At 51.4% G+C, this 16,020-nt stretch overlaps 1 protein-coding gene across 3 annotated transcripts in view; it reads right to left on the bottom strand.

The window, feature by feature from the left end:
• The window catches only part of Slc12a5 (solute carrier family 12, member 5), a 38,886-nt gene that overhangs the window by 6,526 nt on the left and 16,340 nt on the right, over positions 1-16,020 (bottom strand). For all 3 annotated transcript variants that reach the window (NM_001355480.1, NM_001355481.1, NM_020333.2), the window contains exons 7-18: positions 13,686-13,927; positions 12,840-13,051; positions 10,224-10,394; positions 9,902-10,000; positions 9,645-9,702; positions 6,427-6,601; positions 5,977-6,095; positions 5,574-5,672; positions 4,557-4,676; positions 4,100-4,204; positions 2,794-2,962; positions 700-895 (exon numbers count right to left, since the gene is read on the bottom strand). In NM_001355480.1, coding sequence (NP_001342409.1) covers positions 700-895; positions 2,794-2,962; positions 4,100-4,204; positions 4,557-4,676; positions 5,574-5,672; positions 5,977-6,095; positions 6,427-6,601; positions 9,645-9,702; positions 9,902-10,000; positions 10,224-10,394; positions 12,840-13,051; positions 13,686-13,927 — 1,765 coding nt within the window. The remainder of the gene's footprint in view (positions 1-699; positions 896-2,793; positions 2,963-4,099; positions 4,205-4,556; positions 4,677-5,573; positions 5,673-5,976; positions 6,096-6,426; positions 6,602-9,644; positions 9,703-9,901; positions 10,001-10,223; positions 10,395-12,839; positions 13,052-13,685; positions 13,928-16,020) is intronic.

Genomic DNA, 16,020 nt, shown 5'->3' with positions numbered 1-16,020 from the left:
TGTCCATCTTGTTGGGGGTGTTTGTTTATTGGTTGGTTTGTGACAGGGCTCTGACCTGACTAGATAGACTGGCTGGCAGCTTAGTCCCAGGAAGTCTCCTGTCTCTGTCTCTGAGTTGGATTCCAGGATCAAACTCAGGTCATGCTTCCATGGTAAAGGCTTGAGCCCTCCCCTGCCTAGGCCTCCTTTGATTATCAAGAACCCACCATGTATGACATCACTGAATCCTTCAAAGAGAACTGTTTGGAGTTAGCAGGAGAGCCTCTGGCTGTCTCAAGCATGACTTCCCAGCTGTGTGACCCAGGCAGATTCTCTGTGCCTCTGTTTCTGTCTCACACTAACATGCAGATGACAGAGCCTAGCACTCACAGACATGAGAGCATGAGAGAAAGCCTCCACTTACCTAGTATTCTATAAGCATTGGTTGGACACATCTAGGACAGTTCAGACCCCTGACCTCAGTGACTATGAAGCTGCAGCCCTCGCTCTGCCCTGTCCTACCCTGTCTTCCTCCCCAGGGCCTGACACAGAAGCTGGCATGTGGTGTCACCTGTATGTGCTGAGACTCGCACGCATGCATGCACGCACGCACACACACACACACACACACACACACACACACACACAGTGCTCAGGAAACCCTCAGAAGCAAAGCATCCCAGAGCCAGCCCTTCATCCCTGAGCCCGCTGTATCAGTACCGATGAAGTTCCTCCATGTCTGATGATCCTCCTTCTGCCTCCAGTTGCGAGGCCAGCCCACCAGCACGGTATTGTGTTGCAATCCCCCGAGGCCCCCAGACTGGATCAGGTGGGACACACCATCACGCAGGTTGGAGGAGATCACTACCTGGCAGAAGCCCTTCACCTTCTCAGCCTCCATCAGGCGCCTGATAGACTGTGAGGAGGGTATATGTCTATAAGGGCCAGCCTCAGACACCCTGGGCTGGGGCTTGGGCTCACAGACTCCCTCCCATCTTTTCACCCATCCATCCCTCTCTCTGTCCCTCTCTGCACCTATCCCATCTTCCTGAACCTCAACTCTGATCTTATCCAACTCTAGGACCCAACCCGGCACCTGTGGTCCCTGTTCCTGCTCCTCACAGATAAGCCACGCCTCTGCCGCCGCTGCCACTGCTCTAACTTACCCTTTGCTTGGCACACTCTCCACTCCCGCCCCACCCACATGCTCCTGACCCCGTCATCCATTAAAACCCGCCTCCCTTCACTCAGAGGCCACCCTCTCCAGACAGCACCCTCCTTCGAGAGCACAGTAAAGCCAGGATGTTCTGCGTGGCCACACATGATTATTTATTTATAGCAAAAATAATGATAAGCATTTTCAGTGCACACTATACCCGCACTGAGGGAAGGGTTCCTGTTACTCTCATTTTATCCATGAGGAAATCAAGGCTCAGAGAAAGAAAGTCTCACTTAAGGACAGGTTGCTAGTGTGAGAATCGGACGAACCAGGAGGCTGATTTCAACTGCTCTGCCCTCAACCACTGCCCTGGTGTCAAACACACAGAGGCTAATTTCCATCTCCGCCACCTCCTGGCTGTGGCTTCAGGCAAGTCATCTAACCTCTACTCCTATCTCCCCATGGTGGGGCAGACCTACTCAGGAATCAGGAGAATTACACAACTCGCTTCATGAAAGGGCTCAGGACACTGCCCTGTATCATAGCCCTAATGTGTCCTATAGCTGGTGTCATTAACCAAGTGCAGCGCTCAATGGTGCCTAATGGGACTGGAGCCTCCCGAGTGTGGATGTAGCCTGTGCCTAGCCTGCACTTGGTCTCTTGCTCTGCCCCATGCCTAGCCTAGTGCCTGGTACCCAGCATGCTCTCTGCTAGTCCATGTTGAGCTGTCCTGACCAGTTGGGGCCTCCAGCTCCAAGTCCTGATAGATTGGTGTGAACGGCTCAGTGAGGCAGAAACAACAACTGTCACAAGCCATTAGGGGTGCCCCTCCCCATGCCATGTCACCTCCTTTAGGCCCCCTTTTCTCTCTCTACTCCCAGCTACAACCTTGAGGGGAAGACAGGCATGAGTCTTAGGTAGAGCCCACTTCCTCTTCTACCCACTGGTTCTAGACACTTCTACAGTCCGTGCCCCACTCACAGTGGTTCTGTAAGCTCCTTTGTGGATGTAACAAAAGCAGGTGACCCAGAGCCGGGGGCATGTGCAAATCCTGGCTAGACTTCCAGCCAGCCTTGCGACTTCAGAAAGCTGCCATGCCTCTCTGGGCCCTGGGTTCCTCCTACAAGATCTTTGAATTTGTTTTTGTTTTTGTTTCATTCATTTTTTTTTTTTTTTGAGACAGGGTCTCTCTGTGTAGCCCTGGCTGTCCTAACTCACAGAGATCCACCTACCTCTGCCTTGAAAAGGCTGGGATTAAAGGCATGCATGCAGCACCATGCCCTGCAGATCCTTGAATTTGAAAACACCTTAGAAGATTTCCTCCTCCAGCAAAATGAGTAGTTTCTAACTAGGTAACCTGGCCTCTAAGCCTCAGTTTCCTTATCCATGAAATGGGCCCTTCTGTCTCTATTAGCCATTTACAGCAAGTCAGTGTTCCATGCGCTGAGCCATCTCCCCAACTCCTATGGGATGCCATCCAAGGCACTCGCTGACCCTCAGGCTCATCTTCTAAGGAGAAGACAAACTCCCAAGTGCCCTGTGATCCCAAAGGCACAGGCGGGGGTGGGGTAGGGGTGGGGGGGTTGGGGGGGGCAGTGACAAAGACCAGTTCCCTTCAGATCCTGGCTTCCCCACCCTACCCGGCCTCTCCTCACCTCCTCTGCCCGCTGAGCCTGTGGATGGTTGTCCAGAAAGGTGCCCTCAAGGACGGAGCCCACAATGGTCAGGCCCTTCCCTGCCTTGAGCTGGGAGGTCAGGGAGAGCAGCTGCGGATGCACCACGTTCTGATCCTGGTCCACACGCACCAGCACCAGCAGCTGGGGCCTGAAGAGGGTGCAGGTCCATGTGACCCACCTCCCACCGCATGACCCCACAGAAGTGTATCTGTTTGTCTTTATGCCCCCCACACACACACACACCTGGGTCTGTGGCAGCAGCAAGCCCTCCAGCCATCTCCCCCTACCTCTCCATCCATCCATCCACCCGCCCACCCGTCTCTCCATCCACCCCATTCATCTATCCATTCAACCACCCACTCATCTGTTTTGTCCTTCAGTCATCCAGCCAAATCCAGATGAATTTACCTACAATCCATTATTCACTCAGTCGCCCGCCCACATGTCCACCCACCCACCATCCATTCACACATCCATCTCTTCGCCCGGACAGACTCCTCTCTGTGCACATGTTTAACCCTGCACCCTCCCAACCATGCACCCACCACTCCTCCATGCCTTCAGCTTCACGTCCCTCCAACTCTCCACCACTTTCACAAAATTGACCAAGTACCTACACTAGGCTGGACCCTGTGCTGTCTACTTGGGAAGTTAACAGACAGCGCCAAGAGCAGCATCTGGGAACCCCCAGGTTAGTAACATGGCTATGATTCAGATTTCAACCTGACCCTTGATGGAACCAGGAAAACAGAAACTGAGCTGGGTGCGTGCAGGAGCCACTTAGGAAGCACCTGACTTGGGAGGCAGAAGGAGAAGATTCTAGAAGCTCTGGGGCCCCTCCTCTTCAGTAGAAACATTGGCATGAGCCTAGAGACCCTACCACCCTCAAAGCCGAGGTCAACACCACAGAACTGATGTCTATCTGCCTCTCTGTGTGCATCTCCACAGATCTGTGGAGCTGGCAACACCCCACCCCCACCCCCCCGGAGCTAGGAAGAGAGTTTGCCAGGCTACGTGAGCTTAAGAATTATTTTTCACAAGGAATGGAATGATCAAATAGACAAACACAGCCAAGAGGCTGCCACGGTGACTAGGTTTGGAGAACAAATGTCTGGGTCTCAGTTCACCATAGTGCCGTAGAAGAGAGGATCAGGCGAGGTGGGGGTCATGACTCCGATGAGGTACCTACCACTCAGCCAAACAGAGTCAGAGGGATAAATCTGCTCCCTGTTCCCTTGCCATCCCCACCCTGAACCCCTCAGCAGGTTACCCTCTTACCACTTACCTCCAGTTCTTCGTATGCGGAGGTCCTTCCTCCAGGCGCAAGAGAGCATAGCGTGCTGCACTGAGAGACAGGCCTCGGATTCCATCCCCCCACTCCTTCTCCGCCCTGGGGACCAGGAAGGGGATCACGTGAGTCCAGGAAACCGGAAGCAGCAAGGGGAAACGTCTCACAGAACGGGCAATCCCAGGACACAGCCATTCCCCCCCCCACCCCCCCTCACCCCCCGGTCGCTCTGGCTTTTCTGACTTAGTCAAGCAGCCATTGTCCCTTTGAAATCACTCCTAAATCTACATCCTCTCTTACCCGTTTCTCAAGCCTTGGCCTCATGTCCAGACCTAGCACACATCACCACCGCCCTATTCCTGTTTTCCAGCCCTGGACCACCCAGTGACCCCCCTCACCTTCTGTGATGCTCACCCTACCCGCCCTCAACCATTCTGGCCTCCTCCGCACCTACCCCCGGTACTCGATGTACTTATAAATGAGTCCGGCAATGAGCATGGCCACCAGTGCGTAGTACCAGGAGCAAATGAACATGAGGGCCAGGCAGAGGCTCATGCCCAGGAAGGAGAGAGTCCTGGAAAAGAAAGAGAGTCTGCCCCTGAACCCTGGCAGGGCTGACGGTGACACTGGCTTGGATAGCAAGAGTAGGGTGGCAGATAAGGCCTGGGCAAGACACAGTCATACAGGTCTAACTCCCACCCTGTTGTCTCCCAGAGCCCCGTGCAGACATGGGGCTTTCTAAATGAGTAGCCATAGACAGAACACCGATCCATGCCCCCACTGATTCCCCAGTAACTGCCCCGCCTCTGTCCCTGAGACCCTGCCTGTCAGTCACCCTCAGGCAGATGAGTTCGTGTGATTTCTGAGACAGAGAGACAGGGACACACTGGAAACAGGACCTTCCAGAAGGAGGCCAGCAGCAAGAACAGTCCTATGAAGTCATGTGGCCTTCAGTCCATTATCCAATAGTCTTACTGAAGACCATAGGCCAGTCATGGTCCTTCCCATCCCAGGAGAAAAGCCACAGTGACATGTTGAGGAGGTCTATGACCCCCCCCCCGCCCCCAAGGGCCGAGTCCTCCCTGGTAACCCAGGAAGGAGTGTGACTATTGTGCCCATTTCCCAGCGGGGGAAAACTGAGGTTCCAAGAGACCCCATCACCGTACCAGGCTCCCAGAGCCAGCAAGTGAAGAGTCAGCCTGTGAATTTGAGACAGACGGACTCTAACCTTCATGCCACATTGTAAGAGGTTGAGCATTCCAGAGCAGGAAGAGATGGTCACTGAGGCTACTTTCTGACTGTCACATTACTGCCAGTAACCTGAAGACCCTCTCTATGACCTTCTTAGAGCTAACCGGATACAAAAGCTGGAGAGGACAGGATAGCCTGCTCAACAACCTCGGATCTGAGGTGGGGCTGGGGAGAGGTAAGCCTTAGTCCTGTTGGAAAGGGCGGGGGGGGGGGCACCCACCAGTGGTAATAGCGAAATCGTGGCCTCCAGTTGGGTGTCCTCAGCAGCGTCTGCACCGCACAAGCCAAGTTCACAAACATGTAACACATTAGGAAGAACCTGCAGTGCGAAGGGACCTGAGGTGAGACAGAGGCAGGGGGCACAGAAAGAGAAACTGAGCCCGAAAAGGGAGGACAGGACGTTGAGGGGAGAGAGATAAGAAGAGGGGAGAAAGCATCGTCATGTGGAAAGGCCGGACCCCACAGCACACACCCTGATGTGTGTGAAGGTGAGCCTGCACGGCAGAGGGTGGGCTTCTATGACCACTGCAGAATTTGTTGCGGTTGTTAAGGGGGCTGGGGGTGGGGGAGACCCAATGAGAGGCTCATGAGGCCGACAGGCAGGCTCCAGACCTGGTACGCACATGGAAAGTATAGGGGCGACCTCATCCAGGGAGGCTATGAGGATGCCGATCTCACAGATGCAGGCAGTCAGCAGCAGCGCCCAGGTTGGCTCTCCATTAGCTTTGCCATGGCCAAAGACCTAGGAACAGAGCAGCCCTCAGTCTTGGGACACTGAAATGATTCTCCCCCTGCCCCAAGAGGGTTAGGCGAGGTGTGTCTGTATGCTCTACAGACAGAAAAAGAGAGCATTTCCTTGCCCTGTGGCTGGCTCTCTGAATCCGACTGGCCCCTAGAATGGAGAAGAGCTATCCATTTTTCCCCTAAGAGCAGACAGTGTTCACAGAAGGTACTGTAGCTGTGGGACGATCCACAGGAGGGAGCTCAGGGCTGGTGATGGCCCAGGTTCAGTGTCTCCTGGACAGGGGCCCAGATGACTGATCTTTCGTAAGGGGTGGCTCTGTCACACTGACCTGCAGGAAGGGCACTATGCCATCCCGGGAGATGGCCTGCAGCAGACGTGGGGCCCCTGTGAGGCTCTGTAATCCAGCCCCACAGGTAGAGAAGAAAGAGCCTATGACGATGACCCAGGGAGAAGGCCAGGCCAGGGTGCCCACCACCAAGTTGCCATTCACAGCTTCCCCAAACCTGGAAAGAGACAGGGAGGGCACAGAGACACTGGGTGAATGACGCCATCTAGATTCCAGAGTAGGTCACCTCAGACAGATGGCATGCCCAACAGGGTGCTGGCCACAGGATTAGGCTTCACAGGGGTCAAAGGAGAGACGACGCCAAGCATCCTCAGAGCTGTTATCTGTGTAACCTCGCGTGCATCGCTGACCCTCCTCGGCTGTAAGCTGAGCCTGGCCACGAACCCTGCCTCATGCAAAGGCAGAGCGAATGGGAAACAGGATGTGAAAAGTGTGCCCAGAACACAGTGTGAATGTGGTTTAATAAACAGTTGTTAGCATGATGGTCTTGAGCCAGTCACTTGGGCTCTACAGGACTACAGCATCTATCACCACGTGAGAAACGGAGACTCTGACTTCATTGTGTGCTGTGGTGTTAAGAATAAAAGGGGAGGGGCCTGCAAAATGGCTTAGCAGGGAAGGACCCTGGCTGCATGCCATGACCCACCCCTGTGGTAGAAGGAGAGAACTGACTCCCACAGTTGTCTTCTGACCTCCACATGTGTACTATGGCACAAACACGCGCATGTGCACACACGTACATACACACATGTACATCCATACAATAAATTAATGTTTAAAAAAAAGAAGAAAAATATAAGCCAGACATGGTGGTACACACCTTTAATCCCAGCACTTGAGAGGCAGAGGCAGGTGGGTCTGAGTTCAAGGCCAGCCTGGTCTACAGAGTGAGTTCCGGGACAGCCAGGGCTACACAGAGAAACCTATGTCTGAAGAAAACGGATGCAAAAGAAACCCCTTGAGTCCAGGAAATCCAGAGCAGCCCGGGTAGCTGAGCAAGACCCTACCTCCAAAAGACGGGGATGCACAGAAGAGATGGATCATCTGTTAGGAACACCGGCTGCTCTTCCAGAGGACCTGGGTTCAGTTCCCAGCACCCACATGGCAGTTCACAAACTTCCTCTAACCCCTGACCCAGAGGACCCAGCAACTCACTTCTGGCCTCCGTGAACACCAAGCATGTATGTGGTGCACAGACATACATGCAGGTAAACACTCATGCACATACAATAAAAACAAATACATTTCTTTTTGAATGGTGACAGAAAGGAAAGTAAGTGGGGAGAAGGGAGGGAAGGGGAGAGGAAGAGAAGGAAGAGCAGAGGGGGACCGCTGCCTCAGCGGCTGAGGAGTCCTGTCCCCCAGATGTGCTCATAGGGGCATTGCTGAGGCACTTCCAACAGCGGGTGGAGAGCTGTGGATGAAGGGACAGCCAAGGACCCTTGGCAGTCTCATGCCAGGTCTATGATTAGATGAGATGCATGGAGGTCAAACTACTCTAAAATAACAGTCAGATGCAAAATTTTCACACCTGGGCTTAACCCCCAGAATCTACGGTGGAGGGAGAGAACCAACTCTCGAAAGTTGTCTTCTGACCTCCCATATGTGCCATGGTACACATATATGTGCACACACATGCACACAGCCCCCCCATCATACATACACACTAATAATAAATAATTAAAAATAAATATTTGGGGGGGTAGTTAAAACAGGGCCTCTCTACGTAGACCTGACTGTCCTGGAACTATGAAGACCAGGCTGGCCTTGAACCCACAGAGGTCTGCCTGCCTCTACTCCCCGAGTGCTGGGATTAAAGGCATGCACCACCATGCCTGGCAATAGTTAATTAATTAATTTTGGTTTTTAAGACAGGGTTTCTCTGTGTAGCTCTGGTTGGCCTGGAACTCACTCTGTAGACCAGGCTGACCTCAAACTCACAGAGATCTGCCTGCTTCTGGGCTGGGATTAGAAGCGTGTGCCACCCACAGCCCAACAATAAATACAAATTTTAAAGCAAGTGGGAAGGCAGAGTGAGGTGAACATCAGGCAGCATCCGCAGGGGGTGGGCGCCAGGGGGCGGGTACCAGTACCCCTGCTCCCAAAACGCCAGGTTCTGTGGTGCTCACTCATCAATAGATGAACAGTACCCACTGGCAGCAGGCATTTACTCTCCTGAAAACTCAGACTCATGTCTGGTGACTTACAACCCCTTGAGCACACCGGAAGTGCTCTGGACCCGGATGTTGGGCTGTATTGTTTAGGAGACAATGGCCAAGAAAAATCTACGCAAGCTAAGCTTTAGCCAAATGCTTTTGATCTGTGGTTGGTGAAGAACAAATTACACTGTACAAAAAAAAAAAAAAAAAAACCTTCCAGCCCTTCCTCCGAGGAGCCTCTGCTGAAGCCCTTCAAACGCTAGATAAAGAGCTGAGGGGAAGGAACTGCTGGCCATCTCATGGGAGGTCTGCGACTAAGGGAGATGAATGGAATCCAAACTGCCCTAAAACAGCAGTAATGTATGTAAATTGTCCACTTGACCAGGTCACACTGCGCCCCTGTGTACTCTCTGTAGCCCTGGGTTCTCTTCATGTTTTACATCTAAGTCTGTTTGTAAGTGCAGCCATCACCCCATGGAGCTCCTTCCAGACAAAAACAAAAAAAAAAAACAAAAAACAAAAAACAAAAAACAAAAACAAAGGAAAGACCCTGTATTTCTCTTTGCTTCCCTCAGAACTTTCAAGGCAGTGAACAATACACAGAAGTATTAGGTGAATGAATGAATGAATGAATGAATGAACGAACGAACAAACATATCATTATCCCAAACCAAAGGTAACATCTTTTTTTTTTTTTTTTTTTTTTTTTTTTGGTTTTTCGAGACAGGGTTTCCCTGTGTGGCCCTGGCTGTCCTGGAACTCACTCTGTAGACCAGGCTGGCCTCGAACTCAGAAATCCCCCTGCTTCTGCCTCCCAAGTACTGGGATTAAAGGCGTGCACCACCACTGCCCAGCAGGTAACATCTTTTTAAGGAGACTTTTTTAAAGCTTCAGTGACAAGAAGGAAAAAATATTCAATGAGAGGAAAATGAGGGGTCTCCCACCCATGAGCCCTCACACATACACACACACACCCAGTACCAGGTCTGTTTCCTCCTGAGTCCACCCCTCCCCCAGGACAAAACCATTTCCTTTCCTTACTTGTCCCGTAAGACGACCCCCTCGATGCAGGCTCCAAACAGAACAACAGAGCTGATGTCTATGGCAGACAGTGAAGGAGAATCCTTAGCATGATGGTATCCGCCCCCAACCCCATCCTTAGCCACCAGAGAAGGTAGCAATTACAGTGCCTCCTGCAATCTCTCTCTCTCTCTCTCTCTCTCTCTCTCTCTCACACACACACACACACACACACACACACACACACAGAGTAGACACAGCTCAGTTATGCAGGATACAGACAGCAGAGGTGGTAGCAATGGCCAGGATAGTTCCAGTAGGGATAGACTTCTGGGCATCCCGCAGGTCTCCAGATCGGTTTGAGCCAGCCATGATCCCTGTAGGCAGAAGAGCAGTGCAGATAGTAGCCAGGGCCACTGAGGAAAGGACACATATTGGGGTTGGGGGCCCAGTCCCCTCACCCTGTCATGACGACTCACCTGAACAACCAGTTCCGGCTTAGGTGGCAGGGTCATCAAACTAAGAAGCCCTGGTCCTGGCGCTAACTCCCCTCCCAACGCCCGCCTGGGCAGAGGCCTCCCTCTCCAAGCTCCCGCTCACCTGTGACTGAGGGGAAGTAGATACCAACGAGCAGGGTGAAGTAGGAGGTCATATCACTGAAGACATAGGGGTGGTCCATGTCTACGGGGGTACCGTCTGCCAGGCCCACAGAGGGCATCCCACGCCTCTCGACAATCACCCCTTTGGTCAGGTAAGAACTCCACAGGTTCTCTGTGGGAAGATGAAGGTAGTCAGGGAGACGACCCGCAAGCTGGGAGCCAGAGCTCAGACCAGGAGGAGTGGGGAACAGAAAGTCAAGACCAATCAACTCTCACTCCCCCCTGCCGATGGCCCTCGACACCCCATCATTCCCCAAGCTCCTGCTTTGTACCAGGGCATGAGCACAAATTTCAAAGTGGAATGGGACTGAGCCTCTGCCCTTTCAATTGTCCAGTCTAGTGGGACAAGCACAGAGGATCCTCTCTGAGACTGACTTCCACGTGTCCCCAGGTGACCTAATCAGCTCTCAGGCCCCAACTGGCTCCTGCATCTCTCATCTTGGCAATGACACTGGCATTAATCAATCCAAACGCCCTGGCATTGCTCTCAACTACGTCTGTTCCCCTCCCTGCTTCAAAGCATCCCTACTCCAGTCTGTGACCACTCACTAATAGGTCTCTTCCTCCCATCCCAGAGCTCCATCACCGTGCACCAGTGGTGGGCGGCATAGATGGCTCTGGAGAGCTATCAAACAGCCCTTTAGGGTGTTAGACAGAAGCCTGGGAGCTACACACTAAACATCAGAAGCATCCCTCTGGTTTGTGTCACTTTCTGTGTGCATGGGTGTTTTGTCTGTGTGCATGTCTATGCACACCACACGTGTGCCTGGTGCCTGCAGAGTCCAGAGGCATCAGATTCCCTGGAACTAGAGCTACAAATGCTTGTGAGGCTCCATGGGACTGAACCCAGGACCTCTGGGAAAGCAGCAAATTCTCTTCACCTGAGACATCCAGCCAGCCCCAACCCCCTCTGGGTTTTTTGTTCACTTTTTGTTTTTTGAGACGGGGTTTCTCTGTGTAGCCTTGGCTATCCTGGAACTCACTGTGTAGACAAGACTGGCCTCAAACTCAAAGAGATCTGCCTGCCTCTACCTCCAGAGTGCTGGGATTAAAGGTGTGAGCCATTACTGCTCTGTCAACCCCCCTAGTTTTTTTTAACCCCCCTAGTTTTGATGACTAAAATATCTCCAGGGACCAGCAAGATGGTTCCATGAGTAGAGGCACTTGCTGCCAAGTCTGATAATCTGGGTTCAATCCCAGAGACCCACATGGTGGAAGGAGAAAACAGAATCCAGCAAGTTGTCCTATGGCCTCCATATGCACACATGACATGCATGTACACACACACTTATACACAAACAAAATAAAATAAAGTAAGAGTGTGTTTATTTGTATGTGTGTCCAGACATGATCAAACACCTCCAGGGCAGAACAACTCCAGCAGAGAACCCCTACTCTGTTCCCACTGAAACCATCACTGTTTCTCAGTACAGAGTCATCTTTGTCCTCAGCTCAAAACACTGGCCTCCTCAAGCACCCCACTGCCTCCTCCTGCCCCTCCTTCCCCTCCAGCCCCCCACTGCCTCCTCCTGCCCCCCATTGCCTCCTCCTTCCCCCCACTGCCTCCTCCTGCCCCCACTGCCTTCTGCTATACCCCACTGCCTCCTCCTTCCCCCCACTGCCTCCTCCTGCCCCCACTGCCTCCTCCTATACCCCACTGCCTCCTCCTGCCCCCCACTGCCTCCTCCTATACTCCACTGCCTCCTCCTGCCCCCACTGCCTCCTCCTAAACCCCACTGCCTCCTCCTGCCCCCACTACCTCCTTCTGCCCCCACTGCCTCCTCTTGGCCCCCACTGCCTCTTCCTGGCCCCCACTGCCTCCTCCTACATCCCATTGCCTTCTCCTGCACCCCACTGCCTCCTCCTGCACCCCACTGCCTCCCCTGTACCCCACTGCCTTCTCATGCACCCCACTGCTTTCAGGATATAGCTCCTCAGCCTGGCTTCTAGAGCCTGCCAGTTTGGCTCATGCCATGTTCTCTAGCATCATACTTTGCCCCTTTTCTTAATTCCAAGTCACACAGGGTGACCTGGGATCAGAGGTCATGCTATGCCTCTCGTAGCCACACACATTAGACAGGCTGCTCTTTGTTCTGTAATTCCCTTATTCCCCAACATAACAGATGATCTCCCTTGGCAAGTGAGGGAAGCCCCGTTCTTGTCACCTGAGGCACACGGATGCTGTGTCCTCATTGTTCTCTGGTCACTGAATACACACCCATACGGATCATAGTTTACTTAATAACACATTCTCTGTCACTAAAATCCCCAAGATCAAGCACTGAGACGTGTGTACTGTGGTCCTACCGAGTTAGCAGTGTTGAGTGCTTAGTGGGTAGAAAATACTTATTAGACAGGTTTTCTCTCTTAATAACAGTGAAATGAATTCTATACTTGTGCCTCTACCTCGCCATAATTTTGAAGACAAATCATGGCCTACCAGATGCTCAATTAAAGCTGACTTCATTGAACTGGATCTCAAGGGACACCCCTAATCCTAATCACTTAACCTATGATCCCTGCAGCACTCTCTAGGTCCAGCCCCTTCCCCTCAGACCTTTGATGAGACCACTGGCAGCACCAGGAATGCCCTGGATCTCTGTGACATTGTTTCGGGTGAAGTACTCATCACAGGTGGCATTGAGGAGGCGGGAGGAGCAGAAAAGGCCCCAGAGCCGTGTGGTCACTGTCTCATTTCCTTCCCAAGCCAGCTTGGCACAGACATCAAAGCCATGGCGAGACAGCGTGCGGTTCCCCAGGAGGCAGATCCTAGGGAGAGACGAGAGAAAGAAAGATGGGATGAACAAGACATCTCCCTGATGTCACAGGAGAGCCACTGAGAGCGTCAACGATGCAGATTTCACAGTCCCACACCCAGAGAGTCTGTCTAGGCCATGGTCATCAGGGTTTCTGTAAAGGTCCCCAGGCAATTTGAGTATGCAAATGTAGAACTAATCTATTGGTGCTGTTCAGCACCACGGACAGCAGCCTCGGTGTCCTGGCCTCTTAGCTACTAAGCTAAAGAACTGAACCCTGGGCTCTCCCTCTTCTGGGTTCTTCCCCGACCTTGAGACTGTGTTAAAAACCAAGACTGTCCACTCCAGGAGGCTGGCCCATCCAGAAGGTTCCCTATGACACTGAGCGTACTCCTCCACTAAGCCTAAGTCCTCCACCTGCAAGCAGTTGACACACTCCAGAGAACGTCCCACCTCCAAAAATGTGATCCCATCCTGAATAAACTCCCCTAAACAGAAAGCTTTCACCCTTCCTGGGGATGTTGCTCTCAACCCACGCGCTCCAGTTCTGAGAGGTGAAGAGAGAGGAGACCCGGCAGAGACTCTCACTATGCCGGCCTGAGCTGGACCAATGAGGGCCATGATTCTTGCAGAAAGACAGCACTCACGGGAAATTGGGTGGGTCGAAGGCAGACTTGATGACCCCTGCATAGATGGCCAGGATGGACAGGATGACGCAACCCAGGAAGACCAAGGCAAACTTGTTGACGTACTTGACACCCACAAAGACAACGGTGGCCATGCAGGTGAGCACACAGGTGCCATACACCCGCATGTTGTTCAGCATGGCGGCCGCCTCCCCACTGGCATCTTCTGCCTTGAAGATGGCCATAGCTGGGAAGAGATAAGCCTGTAGGAGTAGGGCAAAGGAAGTTAGACAGGTGACCCAGGCCATCTGAGACTCACCCCAGGGAAATGGTCTCCAAGGCGGGAAATGGCACCCACTAATAGGTTACTGGCTAAAAGATGCAGTGGGCTCTCTCACAATGTCTATGATGAAGTCCATGAAAATGCCACTCAAAGACGCCGGGAAAGGCTCTCCACTGGCGTTATCTTTTATAATTATTAACCATAACTATTATTTTTATTATTTGTGAGTATATTTAATATGAACACAAGGCCTGGATTCAATCCCCAGTAATGAATCTGGAAAAGGCATGAATTTATATGAACTGATTCAAAAACTGTCCATGGCAGGCACAGTGCTACAGACCTATAAGCCCAACACCATGGAAGGCTGAGGCAGGAGAATTTGAAACCAATCCAAGCTACATAGCAAGACCTCATTCAAGAGTTTAAAAATTATCTGCAGTGTATTTGGGTGAATAAGGTCAAGTTCCAAAAATAATGTATCTTATGATTTCACTTCTGTAAACTTATATGTGGAAATATTTATTCATTTGTGTGAAATGTATTTATTTGTAGGTATGTACAAATATCAGTGGTACCAGGCATGTCTGTAATCAGAGCACCCAGGAGGCTGAGGCAGGAGGATCACCAGTATCAAACAAGCCTGGACTATAAGGACTTTAGACCCTGTCTAAAGAAAGCAACAAGCTGGGAGATGTGGTGTACACCTTTAATCCCAGCACTTGGGAGGGGAAGGCAGATGGGTCTATGAGTTTGAGGCCAGCCTGGTCTATAGAGTAGATCATAGGACAGCCAGGGCTACATAGAGAAACCCTGTCTCAAAAAAAAAAAAAAGGAAGGAAGGAAGGAAGGAAGGAAGGAAGGAAGGAAGGAAGGAAGGAAGGAAGGAAGGGAGGGAGAGAGGGAGGGCGAGAGGGAGGGAGAGAGGGAGGGAGGGAGGGAGGGAGGGAGGGAGGGAGGGAGGGAGGAAGGAAGGAAGGAAGGAAAAGGGACAACAGATGCTTTTTTTGAATAATTGAAATATGAGTTTTTGCATGTTCATATTTTCTAAAAATGTCTGCATTAAACTTAAAATGCTTATATTTGTTTAAGTTACTTTTTATTTATGAATAAATGGAGTGTTCAGACTCTTAAGAGAATATTTGAAGATGGAGTTAGGTTCTACAAATGTAGAAAAATATCAAACAGAAGTGTGAGATCCATACACTAAAACGCTTCTGATTTCCACTAGATCAATTTTGTCCTTTACTCTGATACTGTTCCAGTGACAGTGGGCAAGCTGTTTGATAACACATTTGGAGATGCCATGTCGCCAAGGTCCACAATGCTCTCACCAGAATGCCCAACTCAAGCGCCTCCTAGTCTCTGATTTCTTCTCTCCTGCCCTCAACCAGCAGTTCTGCTCCTTTAGTTCTAGTTAGAGGGATGCAGGCTCACACTCCTCCATATGTCCCTGAGACTTTCTACCCTCCTCATCTGTAAAATGGCCTTATCCTAATACATGAAAGATTCCTGGAGGGTGGGGAGGGAACAAACAGAACAAACAAACAAACAAAACCTAATTGCCTGAAAACCTTAGATCTTAGAGAGGATGCGGGAGGGGGGGGGGGATTAAGTCGGCCATGGTGGCCCACGCCTTCAGTCCCAGCACTCGGGAGGCAGAGGCAGGCAGATTTCTGAGTTCGAGGCCAGCCTGGTCTACAAAGTGAGTTCCAGGACAACCAGGGCTATACAGAGAAACCCTGTCTCAAAAAAAAAAAAAAAAAAAAAGAAAGAAAGAAAAGAAAAGAAAGAAAGAAAGAAAGAAAGAAAGAAAGAAAGAAAGAAAAGAAAAGAAAAGAAAAGAAAACATTAACTCAACACCTTCTTCTCTTCTCTTTCCTTTTCATTTGTGGCAGGATCTCTTGTAGCCCTGACAGGCTTCAAAGTCACTATGTAGCTGATGTCGATCTCAAACTTCTTATCCTCCTGCCTCCACCTCCCAAGTATAGAGACTTTATATGGTTCTAAGAAGCAAAGCCAGGGATCTGAGCATGCTAAGCAAGAGGTCTTCCAACTAAGTTCCTTAAACTA

The sequence above is a fragment of the Mus musculus genome, chromosome 2 (genome assembly GCF_000001635.26).
Source record: "Mus musculus strain C57BL/6J chromosome 2, GRCm38.p6 C57BL/6J".
Lineage (NCBI taxonomy): Eukaryota > Metazoa > Chordata > Mammalia > Rodentia > Muridae > Mus > Mus musculus.
This window is presented reverse-complemented; position numbering and strand designations above follow the sequence as displayed.